The 21702-nt window shown below is 34.9% G+C and overlaps 2 protein-coding genes across 4 annotated transcripts in view; one reads left to right on the top strand and one right to left on the bottom strand.

Moving 5' to 3' along the window:
* Window positions 1-14924, top strand: part of APOOL (apolipoprotein O like) — a 22332-nt gene extending 7408 nt beyond the window's left edge. For all 3 annotated transcript variants that reach the window (XM_062584476.1, XM_062584477.1, XM_062584475.1), the window contains exons 4-9: window positions 1619-1673; window positions 2789-2887; window positions 4270-4361; window positions 5965-6051; window positions 7698-7884; window positions 9723-14924. In XM_062584476.1, the coding sequence (XP_062440460.1) occupies window positions 1619-1673; window positions 2789-2887; window positions 4270-4361; window positions 5965-6051; window positions 7698-7884; window positions 9723-9820 (618 nt within the window). In that variant the 3' untranslated portion in view covers window positions 9821-14924. The remainder of the gene's footprint in view (window positions 1-1618; window positions 1674-2788; window positions 2888-4269; window positions 4362-5964; window positions 6052-7697; window positions 7885-9722) is intronic.
* SATL1 (spermidine/spermine N1-acetyl transferase like 1) lies at window positions 13009-21702 on the bottom strand. Its single transcript, XM_062584478.1, has 6 exons — window positions 21637-21702; window positions 18270-18321; window positions 16303-16383; window positions 15104-15205; window positions 14195-14235; window positions 13009-13176 (listed from the first exon to the last, which is right to left on the bottom strand). The coding sequence occupies exons 1-6, from the start codon at window positions 21700-21702 to the stop codon at window positions 13009-13011; spliced, it is 510 nt and encodes a 169-aa protein (XP_062440462.1).

Below are 21702 nucleotides of genomic sequence, written 5' to 3'. Positions count from 1 at the left end.
ACAACACTAGATAAAGCATTAAAATACAGCATATTTCACTCTGTTCTTTTTGCATTTTCTTGTATCAGCATAGACTTGGAAGTTAAGATGCAAAAATAAGCCTTTTTCCTTTATTTTTCTCTACTTTTTTTAAGGCCAAAGAACCTATATGTTCTCGCTGTTTTCCAAAAGTAGGAAGATCAAATACATTTTTTTTGGTCAATGTTAAGCTGGATGTAGGCTAACCCAACAGTGTCAGCTTCAGATATTTATGTGGTTAACTTCTAACAGAGTTACCTAGGTAACTTCTTGCTCGTGGAGTTCTACTGTCTGTTAAAAAGTAGGTGTTTGAACTGCTTAAGATACTCAGGTTGACCACTCTTATTTGTTGCATTTTTTGAAGTAAATTAATGGATACTTGGAAAAGCTGACAAAATGAGTGCTAGTATACACCTTGGGTGGGTCACTTATTTCGTATTTTATGCAATAAAACTATTCACTGAGCTGTGCTATGCATTACAGATACATACATTTAATTCTGTATTTGGCAAATCTGCGTGAGAGGTAGGGTTTTTTCAGATTAGCTGATACAGTTGACAGAAGCAAATGTTTTTCGGAGAAGCTCATTTTTCTAGCTATCTTTGGTCAAAAAACATATTTTTTGTTTTCCTAAACTTTGTGTTGCTTTATATCTTTAGCCTGTGACAAGCTGATAATAGAACTACTTCTTAAAAATTTATCTCTGAATGGAGCACAAATGTAATTTAAGGGTAATGCAAATAATTTCAATCCTAAAAATGTGCAATGGATTTCATCCTTTTAAAGTAAAGGGAGTGACATACCTATCGTTGTTGCATAGGAAGAGCGTTTGTTAATTTAGGAATTAAGTAGCTGTAATTATTTGTCCAACAAGATCAAAGCAGTTCCTACCACTGTCATCTCTGCCATCTCTTTAACTTTCTGCTCACAGAATTTCTGTTCTAGTAGCACTGATGGGAGAAGTAAGAGCTTGTCGTAGGATCTCCAGCACCATCTCTTAAATCTTCAGAAAGGACATCTACTACTCCATTTTCACATCATCTAAAGCAGCTTTTTAGCATGACTGCTGTTAGTTATATGAAATTTTATGTTTGTGTTTTCCTCTTAGAAACAAAATGAACTTGATTATTTTGAAAATAGCAAAGCAAAAAAAAAAAAAAAAAGTGTTCCTGTATTTTCTGTAAATTCTGATTCCATTGGTCTGTGAATACCTTGTCAGTGACCACTCTAGTAATTTGTAATTAAAAACAATTCAGTTATAAGTAAATGTCAAACTTTTCTATGCCCATAAACGTAAAGAAGTAAATTAGTATCTTGGAGACTGACTAGCAGTGACCCCTGGTGGTACAAATTCGGTGTTTCTGGAAACAAATTCAATGAAATAATTCGGGATGAAATTGTCTTTGTTAATTGTTCTCCTAAAGAACGAGTGCTTGCTTGATTTGTTCAACAGTCTCAGGACAACGATGCTTATAAGCGACTGCTGGGAGTTTCGTTGTGCTAAACCACACGTACCAAGAGGATATTTTTGTACTGAAAATGTCTACTTTTACAAAATACTTGCATTCATTTAATATTTAATATTTTCTTTTTTATATAGAATGCTTTTGTCTCTGTTAAAAATGGAATAATGGATTCAATTCAATTTGGAAAAGGTAGGCAAGTTATTTTACTTGGGGAGGGGAGTGAAAGGGGTCTGTACTGGAATAATTCCTACAAGTGTGGAAAAAAAAGATTAGTTGTATCGCTGTTCATTTCCTGTATCACTATGGAGTTTCAATTCTTTTCTCAAATGAGAGAAATAAGTAGTAGTTTTTATTCCTTTGATTCTAGTCTTAGATGTTTTGTGATCTTGTAATGTTTTTGTAGGTTTAGAATATTGTATGTACAATCAAAGTGTTAGGTTTTACTGTAATGCTGATGAGTAAAGGCACAGAGAATATTTCTTACACTTCCATTGCCTTGCATTCTGCAGAGTATCCTCTAAACTTTGAGGAAGGCAATGCTCCTTAAACAGGTATCATGGAGGCAATGCTCACTCTTACTATAATGTGTAAACTATTGAGTATTTATGTGATTCAGAAATACTTAAGTCCTCTCACAGTTTTAACTTACAATTCATTTTGTTCTTAGAATTGTAGAACCTCAGAAATGTTGACATTAGAAAGGACATTTAGAGATCGTCTAGTCCAGCCCTACTGCTCAAAGCAGGGTTAGCTAGAGAAGGTTGCTGAAGGGTCTGTCCAGTCAGGTTTTGAACATCTCCAAGGCTAGAAACTCCACAACCTCTCTTAATTAATAGCTTCTTAATTGTAGCACAGACTACAAATAGCATTTGCATTCAAGTTTGTTGTCAGAAATTACAGATAAAAGTATTTTTCCTTTAAAATAGTAAATTGAGAGATTTTGAAATACGGTATCTGTCTATAATAACTTACAGTAAAATAAACATGTAATATTTTTTCCTTTCCTATTATTAAGTCTTACTATAAACATTTTATAAAACAAGTATCTAAAGAAAAGAATTCTTAAAACTCTGCTGATATGTTTGAAAGATTTTTGATTAGAATTCTGGTCCTGTCTAAAAGATTTTAGAGTATGTGCCTAAAAAATAAGGCATCTTCAGGCAGTAACAAAAACCCGATCCTGGACTGTGTTCTACTTTGGATATGTAACAATTTTATTTCCATCTTTATTTCTGAAGTTGTAAATAAGAAGAAGAAATTCATACTGAATTGTTATGATACTTTTTTGTTATTATTGTTCTAAGATGCTTATGTTTACCTCAAGAATCCGCCACCAGAATTTCTTCCCAAAGTTGGAGTAATTACGATATCAGGCCTAACTGGCATAGTGCTGTCAAGAAAAGGTAGGGATTTTCTGCTTATTTTCAAAGATTATCATGCTTAATATGTGGCATATAGAAAGTTTAATGAACTAAAGATTTTTCTGAAATAGAGGGGAAAAAACTATGTAACTGTTTTTTTTAAAAAAATCCTTTATGATAAAATTTGAAGGGACTTTATTATTTCTTTTCTAACTTCATAAAATTGTAAAAATAAATCAAACATATACAGAGCTACTGAATGTTATTTATATGTTAAAGCAAATTCAACGCATTAAATCATTTATTTGATAAAGTTTTATGAATTATTTTACTTGGAATGTAGACCTGTATTGTGCTATTGGATACAATTTCTTTAGTAATCTGAAACGCATAAATCAGTGTATCATGTGAGTTATGATCCTAAGGAGTTGTTAAGGAAGCATAAATCACCATAGCTGAGAGGCAAAATACTGTTTTGACTAAAAACCTGGCTAAGACCAAATAGACAGAGCAGGATTATATGTAATTGTTTTTAATGGTGGAGTCAACAGAATTGCAGGGTAGACACTTTAACTTGAGTTTGTTCATTACTGGTTTTCAAAAACAGTATGTGTATGGGAGTGATTTATAGACAAATTAATATTAAAGATTATTGAGTAGAGTTAAAAATAAGGGAATTTAGAGGAATGCAAGGAATGTTGGCATTTGGATAACAGATGCAAGAGAACATACATTGGAAGGAATGGTTTCAGTATCGAAGCCAAAAGCTTAATTTGTACAGATATAATCTTCTCTCTTTTCAAGATAAATACTAGAGGAATGATACTTCACCTGCTAGAAAGCAATGTTCAGAAAATATTTGTCTGTATTAGCTGAGTATGTATGTGGCTGAATATTTCACAAAATAAAAAGGGTGCACCAAAATTTTGGCAGATTAGTAAAAGAATTCTTACTATATCCCTACTGTCTTTTTTTGATTAACAGTGCGGGGGGGAGGAAGAGACTCGGGCTTTAAAATCTTATTGACAAACAGGAACTTGAGGCTGGCCCAGCTGATGTCATGCTTGAACAGAGTCCCGGTTTCCAGGCTTCTGATTGCTCCAAATTCAGCAATTCATGTCAACAAAAGAGTTCACACGGAGCTACTGAAGAACCATAGCAGCGCCTAAATTACACTGACATTCTTCTCATTTTTCACAATATTGGAAAATATAATTGAGATTATTTCTGAATCAAGAAATCAACCTTCAGAATATCAGTGTTTTTCGCATACATAACTGTAGCGGTTTACTAGACTATAAATCGTATTCTGTCTTCCCTACTCCAGCCGTACTGAGGATATTTGATGTAAACAATGGAATGTATACAACTGCATAGTTTTACATTTCATTAGCATCTAATTATTTACATTTGGTTTTATACAGGTTCCAGATTTAAGAAAATGGTTTATCCACTGGGACTTACTACTTTAGGAATTTCAGTTTGTTACCCAGCTCAATCAGTAGTAATTGCTAAGGTAAGTTTACTTGTATTTTAATACTGAATTAACAGTGATTTTAGTCACAGGATTCCAGTTTCACTTGACTTAACTGTTCAAGGACTGAGAGTTGGAATTCAAATGGATTTTCATTAGTGCATGTAGTGCATCACAGATATTAATTGCATAAGTATCAATAGTGAATAAAATGGCTGAATTTAAAAACACAGTTGTGCAGCATCTCAATTTTAAATCCTCATTTCTCTAAGAACTAAATACAGATGATATGATTATTTTGCTGAAATCCAGATTTTTTTTATTTTTTGATAGATATTTGAAAAACTATATAATTGTGGTTTTTTTATTAGAATTCCCTGTTTTCCATTTACTGTCTTCTTGTCTACCTGGTTAGAATATTTCTTGGCTGCTTATGCAGAAAAGCTGTGCCTTATTTAATTTTCTGCATGTAAGAATTGTTTGCACACAACTGTCTTCTATACAGAAAGTGAATTGAAAAGCAGAATATAAAGTCTCAGTACCTCTTCCTTCAGTTTACAAGTATTTCCTATTTAAAAAGCACCTATTACTTCATAAGAAGTCATCTTAGTTTCTTGGCAGACTTTGTATTTCTGAACTGTGCTTCTTTGTGAAATCCTTGAAGTAGGAAAATCTAGTTCCAGTAGTTCTGTTTAGTTGTAGGATTTCACCAAGAATTTACTTAAATGATCAGACTTTAGTCTGGACAGAAAACTTTATGGAACATTGTTGTAAAATCTGTTTGAAAAACAAAACTAATATTGAATCTGTAACTTGACATCATGATAAAGCAGTGGTGGTTTTTACTAATTTTAATCTGTGTGCTTACACTTCCAAAGTGCTTGAGAAGATAATGCAAAGATCTATAGTGTAGTTAAAATCTTTAGGCAGCCTTTTATGTAACTGCCCTGAAGTGGTGTTTTTTTTTTGATATGCAAATCAATTAAGATTATGGTTTCTCAAAAGATAGTGGGACTTTCTTGGCTCATTATTGTAAGAATTAAATTTCAGGACTGGAATACACACAGATGAATGGGAATGCCACCCAGTATGCTGTGACCTAACTCAGGAGACCAAATCCTTGTTTCCTGTCTACTTACATTGTATGTGAACTTTGGCAGTTTTTGTGGTTGGAGCCCTGAAGTGCTTTATTTCTGTAAAGGTACTCCCTAGTTACTGCAATATTATAAAAATAATCTTCTAAAACTGTGAAAAGACTGATGGATTTTGACTTTTTAAAGACATGGGTTCAAACACAGCAAGACAAGCTCGGATTTCTTCAAAAGCTGATCCAGCCTATTGTGCTAACATTGACACACACTCTTCTCTGATCAGGTTTTTATTTCATTTCAAGTGGGTGAGTGTAGTGTGTGACTGTTACCTTTAGTTTTCTTACAACAGTTTAAATATTATTTATAATTTAGTATTTGTTTGATGTAGGAGAAACATGAGTTGCCCTACATCTTGAAATGCAGATGATTGAAATCTGTCCTACTGAGTAAAGGATCAAGCATATTCTCGTACAAACAAAATCTATTTCATTTGAATAGTCTGTGAATTGTAGTGTTTGTTAAGCTGTTGTTAAAATTCATTTTTAAAAAAATAGGTAACGGGGAAAAGGGTGTCTTCTGTAAGCCATCAGACATATGAAGCAGTACATTCACTGTGGGTGAAAAAGGAAGATATCACTAAGGTAGGGCTTGCTGAAGTAACGACCAGTAACTCATAAAAAATAAATCCAAAGTACCATTTTGCTGACGCTGTTTAAGATTACTAATGTGTGTTAAATGAGGCACAAAAACCCTCTGATATTTTTATAGCTACAATGTTTAGGTAAATGTTTGCTAATGTTTAATCAATAATATTCGTTACACCTTTCAGGCTGATAGATTCTGGGATTCCTTATGTACTCCCTCAAAACACACAAAATGAACAAGAGAACCCTGCATTTCCCTGTGAGCTCATTTTTGAGGTTGTCAAAAGATAATGCATTCTGATTCAAGCTCTAGTCTTAAGCTGACCACTGAATTTAAGATAAAGAAGATCTACAAAATTAGAGTAGATATATGACAACATTTTTCATAAACACGCAATGAAGGAAATTTCATAATCCTTTCAGGTAGTGCCTGTCTTTCTTACCCATTGATATAAATTGTCTCAGATTAAACTGATTTTTTCTTACCCTGTCCTCATGCAGCCATAGTAAACAGGTGATCAGTGACCTCTTTATAATGACCTCTTACATATGGAAAAATTATCATGAATTTTGACACGATCGACTCTCTCAAATAACTTCTTATAGAGCAGGCTTTCTAGCTTGTAAATAATTTTTGTCCTGTTCTGGGCTTTATCTATTTTACCTCTCCTTTTTTGAGTAAAGTGCTCAAAATTGGACATGTTACATAAGCTGAAACATTGCCAGCGCTAAGTAGGGAGGAATATTTACCTCCTGTAAATTACATATGGAACCTGAGTTAGTACATCCCAGAATTGAATTTTTTTTTTCTGCAACCCGAAAGATCCCCCCCATGGAAACCCCAATTGAAAACCCTTAACAAAAGCAGTACTTTCTAGGGAAAAATTCAGCTTTGTGTATAGTATGTCTTCTGCTGTTTTTAAAGAAAATGAAAATTCCTTGGTCATCTTTAACATTTAGAAGTTTGATTTGTATTTAAGAAGTACATTTTTATGCAGTCCTCACTTTTCAGTGAGGAGCACAAATGGAATTCTGAGTTTTGAAAATATGATTCAGATAAATGCCAAAAAACTGATATGGAAACAACAGCTCATGTGGTAAAGACAGTTTCCATTAACTCTTTTTTCTGAATGAAGTGTGTTCCCAAAACAATGTATTGTTTTTCATCAATAAAGAATAATTAGCTAGGGTGTTAACATAAGATGAGAAAATAAATCATGATAACTTTGGTAAGGATACTAACTGGTCTGTAAAATCTACATATTAGTCCTGTGTAAGACACCAAGTTCTTCATTTATGAATGAATAATAACTTAGACTTCCTTATGAAGTACTTACAGGGTCTCAGTGGGAAAAAAAAAAAGAAAAAAAATAGCAGACTTAAGTGTACACTTGTGACAAAATAAACTTCCGTATAAGTAAATTTGAAGTTACTCTATATGAACTGTGGATTTTTTGATGTGCTTTATTTTTTTCAGCTGTGTCCATTGCATGCTGCTGTCTTGATGTTACTAGTTGAATGTCATTTTATGATGTCATATCTGAAAATAATTTGCTAAAAGACAAGCTTTCAGATAACTTTACTTTGCAGTAATATGTTAAGCATATACCCATGCACATGTTTTTGATTTGTCTGATTCACAGCTGCAGCAAGAGTCAAAATCACTTGCACAAGAGGATAAGAAAAAGAAAGAAATTTCTAATGTGTCACCTGAATCTGCTGTGAAGTCAAGATCATTTGACAGACCAGAATCTTCTCCAGAAGAGTCCTCAAATACTAAAGATCCATTGCCTTCGTTAGCTGAATTAAAAGTTCCCAATATAATCTCAGGTACAACATTCAACTCCAAGTCAAATTTGTAGTTCAAAACTTCAAAACTTTATTTTGTAGTTATCCTTGCTTCAAAATAGAACAGACTTTCTTAGCATATTGATCTTGAGAATATATAATTTTATATATACCTCAGGGCTTCAAGGAGATGATTTTCTTTCTTTGGACTGTGCCACAATATCAAAATTATTATTTGATATTTAGTTTTACAAATAATATAGTCTACACCACAGGGAATGAAAGACAATCTTTCTTATTGGTAGAAATTACATGATACTTCTAAAGAGATAACATCAAGTGCTTTCATTAAATACTTATCTTGTATTATCTTTTGATGTCAGAAGACCATAAGAACAGTATTAAGGATTGCAGCTGGGTTTTTATTTGTGAAAGTGGCTGATGTGTCTCACTGCTCATTCCTCTGTTTTCGTATTGATTCTGTTATATCTTTAGACATTGGTAAAAGAAAAATATATAATTGACAAATGATGCACTGTAGACATTAATGTTATTTTGCTAGGTTTTGTGTGGTGGTGTTCTTCTTGCATCTTAAGTGGCTGAGCTAATCAAATAGTTAATATAACAGCATATTTAATATACAAGTATTTTGGTAGGCCAATTGTTAAGAAAAATAGAATTATCTATTAAGCAGAATTTTTTGTCACTGAAAAATGAATTTATTTTAAAATGTAATAATTCAGGGCAATTAGGGCAATTTAGGGAAATATTTGAGCTATCTGTTACACTTGTTTACCTCTTTTTATTGTATCCTTTACTAGAATTCTTTTCTGGAAAGCAAGCAGAACATATTTGGCTGAAGTTTTTTCTTTTCACTACTAATACATTTGCATCTTTCTTTGCTTTGTACCTATATTTTTTTCTGATTTAGTTAGTAGAATACTTTGATATCTTTTTACGTTTGCTTCAGGCCAAGCTCATTAACAACTTTATGTATACAGATATCTTGTATCTTTGCTTTCACAAGTTTAGTTAGTTCATGTCCCTAATACAACCAGTAAATGTCCATGTCCTTCATTAATCTGAGTTGTCAGAGATGTTCATTTTCTCTAGTGTAAACAGGGCAAGGGTTTCATGAGGACGTAACATCCATTATTAAACCAACTAATGTAGCTGGAAAAGAAGCAGACCAATATTGGGAGGCACAGTTCTAGAAAACTGACCTTTATATATCCTTAATTACATAATTACAATGTCTGTAATCATGCCTGTCTTAGTGCCTTGACATCCAGGATAGGTGGAAAGCCGTAACATTTTCGAAAACTTCGTTCACTGGATTTTGGAAATGAGGAAGTGAAACTAGATGATCTTTTTTGCATTTATTTGGAATTTTTATCGAAATACTAGTTGCTTGTAGCAGTGCAGCAGCTTCAAGGAAGATGCTGATTTAGTGGGATTTAGGAGACAGCTGTGCTTCTGCAAATGGTGGGCAAAGAATGAATCAAAGCTTCTTCCAGATCCCAAACTTTCCATTCCTTTCCATCTGCATTGCAGAACATCATTGTGAATTATATTTCCTCCCTCACCTGCCATGTTCAGGAAGTAGTAATAAGGTATAGAGAGTAAGAGGAAGGCCCACACTCCATCCACTGCTCTGCGCTAAGATTCACAACATGCCTTCATCAACCTGTATCTTTTACAGAGCTTTAACCAAAACATACGTGTTTTGATCATTCCTAAGTGTTTGGTAATGTGGTAATTCTTAGAATTGTTGGTAAGCTTTTTTCTAAAGCTCAAATATACCTATATACATACAGACACACACACACACACACACACACACACATATATATATAATATTTCTTTAATATCTCTAACAGGGGCAGTGAAGACTACAAAATTTAAACCTGACCCAGCATTTATGGACCATGGTCAATCCAGCCCAGAAGATGTGGATATGTACAGTACTAGAACCTAAGACATCTGCTTACAAATCGTTGCAAAATATTAAAGATAAGGGGTAGGGGAAAGGGCAAGAAGTAATCCTTGTGATACATACCCTGTAAGGTATAATTTAATAAGGTATTTTCTTATATCCCGATTTGTACTGTTGATTTATGTGACTGTATTTAATGAACATTTTGTTTTTCACTACTAAGAGGCAGTTAACAGACGTGTTATGCGTGAACAGTAATTATCTACTGAGAATTAGTGAGAATTCACTCATTATCAGTGTCATTAGTGAGACACTGAAAAAAATGATATTTGTCAGTGTCCTCACAGTGATGATTGTGTGCCAAGCTTGTTAATAAATGTCACTTCACAAAGGGTGTTTAAAAATGTAAATATCTCTATACTTCTGCTCATATGTTCCTGATTTAAAAAAAAGAAAGAAAGAAAGAAACCAATTGATTGATGTGGCAGAGGCTTCTGGTTTCAGTTTTCTTTCAGCTCTTAAATAAAGTGCAATTGTAGTACTTAAGTCACCCTGCTCAAATACTAGAACTAATGTATAGCCTATAAAAGATTTTTAGTTTTCAACTGCTTCTAATACTCTGAAGAACTGCATGCAAATTATCTAATCCATGAAACTGACATTGTTTGAATTTAAATAGAGTGCACTAGTCATGTTTAGAAAGTTGGAAACCACCTATGGTTTGGATGTTAAAAGTAGAAACCCTTTAATTGGTTAAAGGTGCAGATAAATATTTAAAAAAATGCAGAAGTAGTAATAAGCAATGAACATTCAATTCCCTGGCATTTGTATGCCATATCCGTTGATCTTGATAGGATTTCTGTGAAATCCTATCTTTTTGTCTAAGAGGGTTAGCAATTGGTTGTTTACTATAACGAAATTTTCAAGCATCATTTTTATGGTTGCGTGTATCATTCTAGTTTTGTTCATCCTTCATTTCTCTTCAAAACATTCTTAAAAGGTTTGGAATAGATCTGGTGATCTTGCCTGAGCAAAGCTCAGCTAGTTATCCATATACAGTGATAATCAGCCTACTATCTAGAGGTAATCACATTTGTATCAACTGCAGTATTTTTCTAATATGCAAACTGCAGAAGGACATTGTACTGGTAGTTTGTCCTTTGATCTATTGAATTGTCTTATCTTTCAATTAATGAAATATATGCCCCATGCAAACAACATTCCTAGTGTCGCTGTGGGACTAAAAATTTGTTAGAAAGTATTGCATAGTGGAATGTGCACAAAGCATAAATGATGACTGAGCAAAAGCACAAGTGAGACTTGTATAATAGCCTCACTTATGGTGAGATTATTCAGGTGTGGTTCAGGAACAGACTGTATGTATTGGTGTTTTGGAATCCAAATATCAGGCAAAGTGGTGTATCTATATGGAGTCCAATGGAAAGTAGAATAAGTACATTATGGGGTTTCAAGAAGAATTCTGCTTTGAGTTCAGTTAAACTTGCTTGGGACAGCTGAGTTAGAACTATATGTGTTTTGTTTCTTTAATCAGTTCTCAAGGCCTAGGCAACTGTCACAGTTCAGGCAGCAATTAGAGGATTTTAAATCAAACTTCAAGGAACTCCTGGGCAAGATATATCTGGTATTCCATCGGAGAAAGAGGAGTGGAAGAATTAGATGGCCAGGCTTCATATGCTAGCTCCAGGGAAACACAGGAAGACGTAAGGATGGAGGTAAAGATGATGAAGAAAAGATCATTTTCAAGTGCAAGACTGGATGGCAGAAATCATATTATGCATTTCCATATCTCACCAGATTCTGGATTAAAAATATGGGAAAAAACCTTCTGCTCTATTCCTAGATTTTATTTAAATTATAGCTGATGTCCTTTGAGTGATGTGCTACCATAAGTCAACAGTAAAAGGTGAGATGATCTAGATAATTTGTAGGAGTTTACTGTGGTGTCATAGTCTCACACTGTGTCCTGAATAATGCAGAGGAATTACTTCTCGGTGAACAGGGGAAGAAGTAATTTGGATAGCAAAGGTATGTCTGCCCTTTCCAGGCCAAGAGTGGAATTTAAAAGCCTGCTCTCTACCTGTAGTGCAAAATGGTAGTCTGTTCCTTTTCATATGTTGGGGCATTTGTGCTTATACATCTTCTCATGGTACAATCTGCAAAAGGTACATTGCTCTCCTGATGGTTAAACTGCCTAGAACTAGATGCTTCATGTAAGCAGTTCCTGTCACAACCCTTGATTTCCCAAGCAGTTCATGCTGTAAGTGGACATGCTGCACAAAGCTTTCTCTAAGCTGTATTCAGTCTCAAATTACTCCCCATGGCAAAACTGCAATAGAACTGTGCTTCATGGTTAAATGGGAATTGAGCAGTCTCAGATACCATTTTCTAGGAAATAACTTCAAAATTATTGCTCATATCCACAGCAATGGATGATGAGTGTGAGAAATACAGTTATAGAGCTCATAAAACAATATTACTGTGTGCAATGTTATTTCTTATCGGTGAAAATGAGGAGTGAGCCACGGCCTGAGAATGTGAAAGCTTTTTTCCAGTAATAAGGTTGTCTTCTGTCACTTTTGAGGTTTTTTTTGTTTGGTTGGGTTTTTTTTTAGTCACTTGTGATTCCTTTATAGTTGTTATTCTCTACACAGGGTGGTAACTTTTTCATTTTTCTATCAACTGATTAGTCAATAATACAAAAGTTCTTTAGAAATCTTCACATTTGACAAGCTGGGACTAAAGAGCTTGGGTTTCAATGCAAGCTGGGACTAAAGAACTTGGGTTTCAATGCAAGTTGAAACGAATGCAGTCAGAGAAGACCTTTTCCCTATGTGCAGCCAAACAAAATGGGGGAAAAGTATGAAAAACTTGGCATCTTGTTTAGGTATGTTCTCTCTTTCAGGATGACAGTAGCTAAACTTTAAATTGTATTTCTGTGTCCTAGAAAATGTGAAAGGAACTTTTCAGTAAAACCTGGTTTATGATACATTGAAATAATGCTTTAGTAACATCAGTCAATCTTTTTCATGTCCACCTATGTGAGACAAATTGTAAGAGACACTCATCATTCCAGAGGTACTTAATACCCCCCAAAAAGATGCAGATAACTGCAGAGATGTTTGGGCTGTATTTGCTAAAAGGAAGGCAGATTATATCAGGTTATTAATCTGATTTTGTGCAAATGATGGAAGGGTGACTGTGACTCTTCGTTACTCAGCTGCCATTCTGAGAAGCGTTTCTTTGTTGAATCTGAAAAGGTGCCAGCCTTCTTCCGTTGAAAGATCTGAAGCTCCACATCTCATATAATACTCCACAGATGGCTTGTTCCAGATAACTACAAGGAACTGCATACAGCTACAGTTGGTCTGCAGTGTTGTCTGTTGGAAAGTAACATAGTAAAGATACTATTCTACAATATTGATAATTAAAAAGCTGCAAAGATCATTGGCAATAGCATAAAGTGCTGACCACAGTATTCTACTGTGGTGAATTTTTGTGCTTGTTAACAATTTGCTAATGATACAGTCAGAAACTGAAAGAAATTTATGTTTGACCCAAGTTCTCTATAAAGAATTCTTGTCATCTTGTGTCGTATTCAGAGAAAAGGTAGGAGGCTGATTTAGACTACTGTGTTTATATACTAGGAGGAAGAAGGACAGTTTAAGCTTTAGTCCACATTCTAATGCCTGGGAATTGTAAGGATCAAATAAGTGGCAATGTATCATATATCAAAGTGTTGTCTCTCCTACTGTAGGCTAACAGTTACAGTTCTACTGTGTAATCTAACTGCCTTCCTAACTCTCCTGATTATCCTTCCCTTTCCTCCGTTATCAAGGAGGGTAATGTTCAACAGCAGTTCTCGGAGTAGAATAGATGGAAATGGCTGATAAGGCCTTGCGGCATTCTTTCAAAAAGCTCTGATTCTGTTTAACTCTGTGTACCTGGTGAATAGCACTTATGCTAAATGGTTGAAGAGTTAGGTGAATAAAAATGGGTGATATATAATGTAAGCAATAGTTTAATGATACAAAAGGGGAAAGTAAGCAGAACTTCAGGAAAGAAAATCCTCACTGGACAGTGGAGTGCCCAGTGGGTTATATAAAGCCTTCCCAAGGTGAAGGGAGAAATCTGTTGGGAGAAGAAGGGCTTAGGAATTAATTTGGTGTTGGGATTAAAACCAATTAAAAAACCTCTTGATGGGAGTAGTCTTGCACTGGTGGAAGTAGCACACCTACATGGAAACTTGTAGCCACATCTCTGTATTAATTTGTAGTAAAGATACTATGCAATGTTTGTATTGTTTGCAATCTTGTTTTCTTTCCACTGATCTTTTAAAAAGCAAAATCAAATGTGCATTATGCCATGCTCATGAATCCTCATTCTAAACATACGTGCCTGGCTTAATATCTTTAAAATTTCAGATCCGATGCCCAAACCTGTTAAATAATAGAAAAATTAACACATAAGTACATGTGAAAAGTTGCATTGTAGGACATGGATTTGTTTGTGAAACGCTTCTATTGATACATTTGAGAGGCATTTTATAGTCACTTCAATTACAGTTTGACCTAAAAATTCAGTAGTTTCTTTCGCATTACAATAATATGCGCTACACTATATGTACACTACATAGCACAATGGTACGACAAAAAATGAGAATATACGCTAATTTTTATGTAATGTAGATTATACTTTTGAAGAATATGTCTTTTAAAGAACTGGGGCACATAACGATATAAGGAAATATTTTTAATTTACTGCATGCTTTTCATTTATGGTTGATTGTATTAGTTATGTGGAGATTTTGGATTATTTATATTCCTTTTTTAATTTACAGAAAATTGATTGTGATACATTATTTTGCGATATCATTGTGAAGCACCTGAACATAAAGGGTGACAAGATACTTATTTTTGAAAATGAAATTTTGCTTTTGTATTTTGTCTCAACTGTAGGGTAAATTGTCAACCTTTTTTTTTTAATGCATTTTAAAAGTTAATTGATAATCATGATTGAATCACGTGTTTTGCTGCTATTGGAAAAAATCTTCACCAGTTAAGTTCTGAAATTTCTGTGACCTGCATTCCTGAAATAAATCGTCAAAGTGATATGCAGGAGATATTAATACTCAGTATTCAATTGTATATGCCTCTAAATTTTGAAATTTGCTTCTATTTACTTCTTTTGATAATTTCTTTTTAAGAATGGTATGGCTCAGAAGTGGGGGGAAAGGGGGGCTTTATCCATGTAGGAAGAATTACTCATGTAGTGTTAAAAGAATGAGACCAATAGCACTAAATTTACCTTGATAGGGTTCCATGATATAGAAGTCTTCCAGGTAAAGTAATTTACCAATCCGAGGATCATAAGTAAAGTAGTACATGGCGTAACCTACAGTGTAACTCCCTGAAAGAAGAAAAATATTGTGAGGGAGTAAGAAATGTCGCTATTTTACATGACAGATTTTATCCTTATGATTCCTGAATAACTGCAGTATAGCTATTCAAGAGTCAGGCTATGTCATAGTAAAGGTTTTGTGCATTTCTGAATGACGTTAAAATGCAGAAACTGTACTTAAAGTGGAGTACTGCAAAGTTTGTACTTACTTTAACTGGAAACATTAGCATGTACTGGAAAACATAAATGATATAGTTCTTATTTTAAATAATTTATAAATACAATATCTATAAAAAAATTTTTTGTATTGTAATATACTTTACAATAGTACACTGTTAGTAATATATTACTCATTGCATATCATTAATACAATGAAAATTTAATATTTTTATTTTTAATATATTTATATAATTTTGCTTTTATATATTTTAGAATACATATTTATAAATAAAGTGTAAGTTTTTATTATGAATAATGCTAATCTTTATTTCAGGGAATATACTTTTGACATCTGGAGATTCTAAGAAGTGAACCTTATATGTGCTTCTAAGCTATAGTCAAGAAGATAGACTGTAATCAAAAGCATTCTAGAAGTTATTTTATTGTTACCACAGCATTGATGAGCAAGTGTACAGACCAAACAGAAATGGTAAGGAGAATTACATCTAAAAGTCAGAAAATCCTATTGCTTTACCCATTTTTTTTATTTTATTTGAAGAAGCTTTAGATTTTCGAATCTTGTGACCAGACCTATTTTGTATTGCAGAAATGAGTATGTCAGTATATTCTAAAAGGTTGTAGATGGAGAAAAGGAAGTAGGAGGAAATAAAAGTTTCATCATTAAGAAGAAATAAAGGGGGCTTGCAGGAGTTCAGAATTTTCTGAGGGGCAGAGTCAGAAAATCATTATTCTAAGACGCAGTTCATTCTGTGACCGTTTTCTTTATGGGTTGATGGAAATTGCTTTTACTGAAACAACTGAAGAAATACCATGCATTTCTCATGCTGTGATCAGATAATAGGTCTGAACTGAAGCTGAATCATATTTTTAAGTGTTGGTAACCTTTATATGTTTTATTTGCAAGCCTTCAGACATTTGTAGCTTACTTTCTATTTGTTCCTCATTTTCAACCTCTGCAACTAAACAGTAGTAGAAAGGGTGTTCTCCAAAGCCATCTTGAAGCAAATCTGAAATTAAGATTAAAGCTAATGAGCAACTGAACAGCTACCAGCATTAACCTTGTTCTGTAATTTTATTTTAGTTGAATAACTCAGGCAATAAAATTAGTCCAGGCATAGTCTATGCCTAGAATGTAGTTGTAAAATGCCTAACTCTATTTGATACTGAACATTTAGAAGTTGAGAAGATAAGAGAAAGAAATGAGTACATGGAGTTTAATGCAAAAAGCTCTTCAGGTTTATGAGGGATAATCTTAATCCATTGTTTTATTTGTTGTTATCTAGCCAGGCACTGAAAAGAGAACCTTGCTGATGACCTCTGCAGTGGTTCTGTGAGGCCTAGCATGAAGTGCCTAGCACCTCTTGCATTCAGTAAAATATCAGCATGCAATAGAAAGTCAGTAGAATATTAACTATATTAAAGGGATTTCATGATTTCATTTAATTAGAACAGCTCACCAGATTAAAAAACATTTACATTTATGCATCTTTCTTTTAATCAAATTTAAAAGCACTGGGTAAAGGTGTTCTATTTAGCACACAACGTGAGGTTTCTATGTTTGAAAGTTAGCATTCAGCAGCTATGAACTTGAACCAAAGAGGAAATAAGTGTCAACTAGAAGAATATAGCATGTGTACAGACAGGAGAGCTGGCTAATATTCAGACATCTATGATCACTTCCTCCAAGCTCAAGAGCGGTGCATCACTATGAGTAAGAAGTGCAGCGATAGGGGCAGGAGACCTGCATGGGTGAGCAAGGAGCTCTTGGCCAAATTCAAACAGAAGAAGAAAATACACAGAATGTGGAAGAAGGGACAGGCTAATTGGGGGAATTATAGGAATGCAGTCAGAGTATGTAGAGACACAGCGAGGAAGGCTAAGGCCCAGCTGGAATTGAGTCTGGCAAGGGATGTCAAGGACAACAGGAAGGGCTTCTTCAAATACATCAGCAGCAAGAGGAGGACTAGGGGAAATGTGGGCCCGCTGCTGAAAGGGGTGGGGCCCCTGGTGACAAGGGATACAGAGAAGGCAGAACTACTGAATGCCTTCTTTGCTTCAGTCTTCACTGCTAAGGGCAGCCCCCAGGAATCTCGAGGACTGCGTCCAGTTCTGGGCTCTCCAGTACAAGAGAGAGATGGAGATACTGGAGAGAGTCCAGCGTAGGGCTGTGAAGATTATCAGAGGACTGGAGCACCTGCCCTGTGAGGAACGGCTGCGAGAGCTGGGCCTCTTCAGCCTGGGGAAGAAAAGACTGAAGGGGGATCTTATCAATGTGTACAAGTACCCGAAGGGAGGGTGTCAAGGGGATGGGGCTAAACTCTCTTCAGTTGTCCTGTGTGACAGGACAAGAGGCAATGGGCAGAAACTGAACCACAGGAAGTTCCGCCTGACTGTGAGGGGGAATCTCTTCCCTGTGAGAGTGACGGAGCACTGGCACAGGTTGCCCAGAGAGGTTGTGGAGTCTCCTTCTGTGGAGATCTTCAAGGCCCACCTGGACGCAACCCTGTCTAACATGATGTAGGTGACCCTGCTGAGCAGGGAGGTTGGACTAGATGATCTCCAGAGGTCCCTTCCAACCTTACTGATTCTATCATTCTACTTTACCTTCATGCATTGCTTCTAATGGCGGATCGCACCACTTTTAAAATTCTTTTTTAGTAAAGTATATGTGAATTTCTTTGCTCTTAGATGAGGAAGCTTAGTGTGATTCAGAAATCTGCTGTGAAGTAATGTAATGGCAGGGTGAGGAGGTCTTAACTCTAAAGAATCCACTCTGTTAAACTGCTGTGAGGTTGGGCCTCCAAACAAAGAAGTAAACTTTAAAAATCTGTGATATGCTCAGCATTGATTTTTATGGATAATTATTTGTTGAAAAGTAAAGGTTGAAGTTTACCTTCCTCTGTTAATGTAACTGCATTTGGTTTATGTTCATAAGCAGCTCCTTCCTGTCAAAGGAAGAAATCTGTGTTGAGATTTTATCAGTTACAGAGAAATTTCCGGAGCACCATCCTACAAACTAATGTGCATGGTAACTTCAGTCTGAAGTTAATCCTTCATGAACTTTGTGTGTATGCCAATTTACTCCTATATAGGTCATTAGAATGACAAGAGGCATTCACACAGAGGTCATTGTAGATTCAGGATCTTGTTTTGCACTCACTGTTTTTTTCAGGGAACAATTATTTCTAATTAATGTAGATTGAAACACAGGAAAGTGGACAATTTTGGCCTACTGCCAAAACTGCAATGTACAACACTGTGTAAACTGAGTACAATGCAACCGAAGTAATTCTTGGCATTAATATTGCACTTTTTTTTAATTAGAGACACTAAAGTCACTGTAATTTTGGAATTGAACTACCTGAGGAAAAAAAAAATCTATAGTTTCAAGGAGAAATATCATCCCAAATTCTCTTCAGTTTATTTCCAGATAACTCTGTAGGAAACAGTGATCTTAACTACTCTCAAGCTTCAGGAAATTTTATTTGCATCCTCGTGGCTGTCAAACTATCATTCAGTTAAACATTTTCATGCAAATGTGACTCCTTGGCTTTCAATTAAATGTATTTACAATAACTAATTTACTTCCTCATAATCATATGATTTGGCATTACTAAGAATAAGGAGTATTTCTAGATTAATCTAAGCAAATAATCAGACTTCAGGATCTCAGTGCTTGGAATACTAGACAAAGAATCTCCATTCTCATAGTGTATGTCAAGACCTTCAGTGATGGCTGTGCCTTTTTAGCCTTAACATGCTCAAAACACAGATCTTGTTGACTGGGATCTGACAATCGAGTTTCTCATATTCAGTACTGTCACAGCTGTGACAAAGGCTGAGAGATGATTTCATGGGATACCTTTCTGCTTACAGCACATTCAACTCCATTTATGCTGTTGAAATGCAGCATGAAATACAGTTCTAAAGCTTAGGAATGTATGAATTTAATAAGATTAAACTTTTGCAAATACCAGCCTTTATATCTTGAAGAGCACTGTGGTATCACTCTTGCATGTTAGCCTGTCAACCTTTATTTTGTAGGTCAGTATTAAAATACTCTCCCTTGTTTGCAGTCTAGTATACAGTGGAAGAATTGGAAAAGGCATGAAGCTGAGTGTGGTTTGTTAGTTTTATTTTTCCCTTTCCCATTTTAAACTATTTATTTAGAAAGAATGTTACAGTTTGTTGTTGAATATAGAAAATTTTGAAAGAACTTTCTAAAAGAGAAAAGGGGGTGAGGTGACAGTTTAGGGGTGTGCAGAATTGTCAGCTTGTTTGATTGCCATTCATCCTTGCCAGAGGATTTCCTCTTTCTCAGGAAACAAGGCTGAAAAAAGAGAAAAATTAAACCAGAAAACTAATGCTAGATACGGATATCAGTACAGGATTCTGTTTTTAGCTCCAGTCTCATCCACATTAGTTAGCTTGATGGCCAGCCTGCCCTGCAAACCTTTCTAAGCATACGTTCAAGTCTCAAAGGCTTGAGAAACTCTTCCTTCCCCTCTTCTTTCCCTTTGTCACCTGTTTCGTAGCTTGGCTCGGGCTGACATTCAGGGTACATGTGGCAGCTGAGGCCACTTCCCTCTTCCCAGAATTCTTTTGAATTTACAATCCTAATGTGTCTCTTATCACATTCCTTCCTGGTCATCATAATATAAAGGTCATTAAAGCTTCCTGCTCATCATAATATAAAGACTGTTAAAACATTTGAAAAACAAAGTGTTCACTGTACAGTGTATCTTATCAAACTGTTGATCTATAGCTTATTCATAGCTTCCTAGAAATCATCCATTAAACAAATAATAGAAATAATTTTAATGATAAAAGGAATATAAGTGATAGCAACTTGGAGTTGGAGCACCTTTTGCCAATCTTTGTTTCCCCTATCTACTCTCTTCTCCCTCAATTTTGCAGCTTCTGAAGTCATTAGCAGGGAGGAACAGATTTGTGTGAGTGCTTACAGAAGTAAAGATTGTGTAAGGAATCAAAAAGTAACAGGAGTTTGCTTTTATGGGAATTAAGTAAATGTTTGGATAAATACTTCATCAGTTGAGGGAACGAATGCCCAAAGAGAGGAATAGTGGATCGTGTTCTAATTTTTTTTTTCATGTCTCAGGGAAACTGAATGACCAATAAGTGTTCATGCATAAAATTACTGTCGGTGCAAAGTAACGTCGTTTAATGTAATGTAAAATTACTCACAAATATTCTGTTCTCAGTCTAGCAGCAGGTTGCACAGTTTGTTTTAGAACTCGCATATAGGCACAGCTCACCTATAAATAGTAGCTCTATCAGTTCAAAAATGAAATAGTATAGAAGTGTACTTTACTTTTAAATGTAGTTACATGCAACCCAGTTTTAACACAAAATATTGGTAGCACTGGGTTGAAATTATGTATCTTGTCTTACAGTTTATAATATGCAAGCTGTATGTGGAGTCACGGAAATCAAAGTTCAGAAATGTGATACAGCTCAGCATAACAGTCTATGCTGCTAGTTGAGTACCATCTCCTTTATTGTATATTCTGCTCATTTTTTTTCTTTTTCAATTTTAAAGCTTCAAATTAATAGAGCCTTTGTTACCTTTTTAAGATTGTTGCAAGCCATAGATCAGAAAATTACAGGTTTGGGGAGTAAGAAAAGGTTAATGACTGTGAACATCAGGAGAACTACTTTTGTTGTTTAATCATCTGAATTCATTCCCATATTTACAAATCACAGACAAGAATTTATGGGTTGAGAGAGCGGTTCTGTGCTTAAGAGTTTACAAAGGCACAGCATTCTAATGTAGATGGGGGAAGGTGACATTTAAATCATATCTTTTTATCTTTTGTATTTGGTAACTCTCTACGTTTTCTCAGCTTATTTTCCCTGGTACTTGCACTTGGATTAATTTTTGCATACTTTTAAAATAAAATCCTGAAAGAGAGAAGATTAAAACATCATTGAAGGAGGACAATCTTGGAGGAAAGGTAAGGAATGTATATGGGGGACAGGTAACAACTTCTACTGAAGTAAGTGAAAAGGAGAAGTAAATTGGCAATACAGAAAACCTTCAGATTGCTATGTGAGAGCTGTGAGCATATCTTGCATTCTTAACTGTAACATTGTCAAGATCATTTGAACAGTATAAATAACAGCTGGGAAAAATGCTCACTTTGGTAATGGCGAGGAGCAAAAAATTCTAGTACATATTTAAGAAGTAATTTAGGGAAAAGATACTACATCCCTGCCTCAGATGCCTTCCTCTGTCTTACTTTGATGAGACGCAGGATTTCGGGACAGTCCTGAGGTGTTGCTGGACGAATTCGAAAGTGACTCAT

Source organism: Rhea pennata, chromosome 11 (genome assembly GCF_028389875.1).
Source record: "Rhea pennata isolate bPtePen1 chromosome 11, bPtePen1.pri, whole genome shotgun sequence".
Lineage (NCBI taxonomy): Eukaryota > Metazoa > Chordata > Aves > Rheiformes > Rheidae > Rhea > Rhea pennata.
Note: the sequence above shows the minus strand (reverse complement) of the source record. Positions and strands in the feature narration are given on the sequence as shown.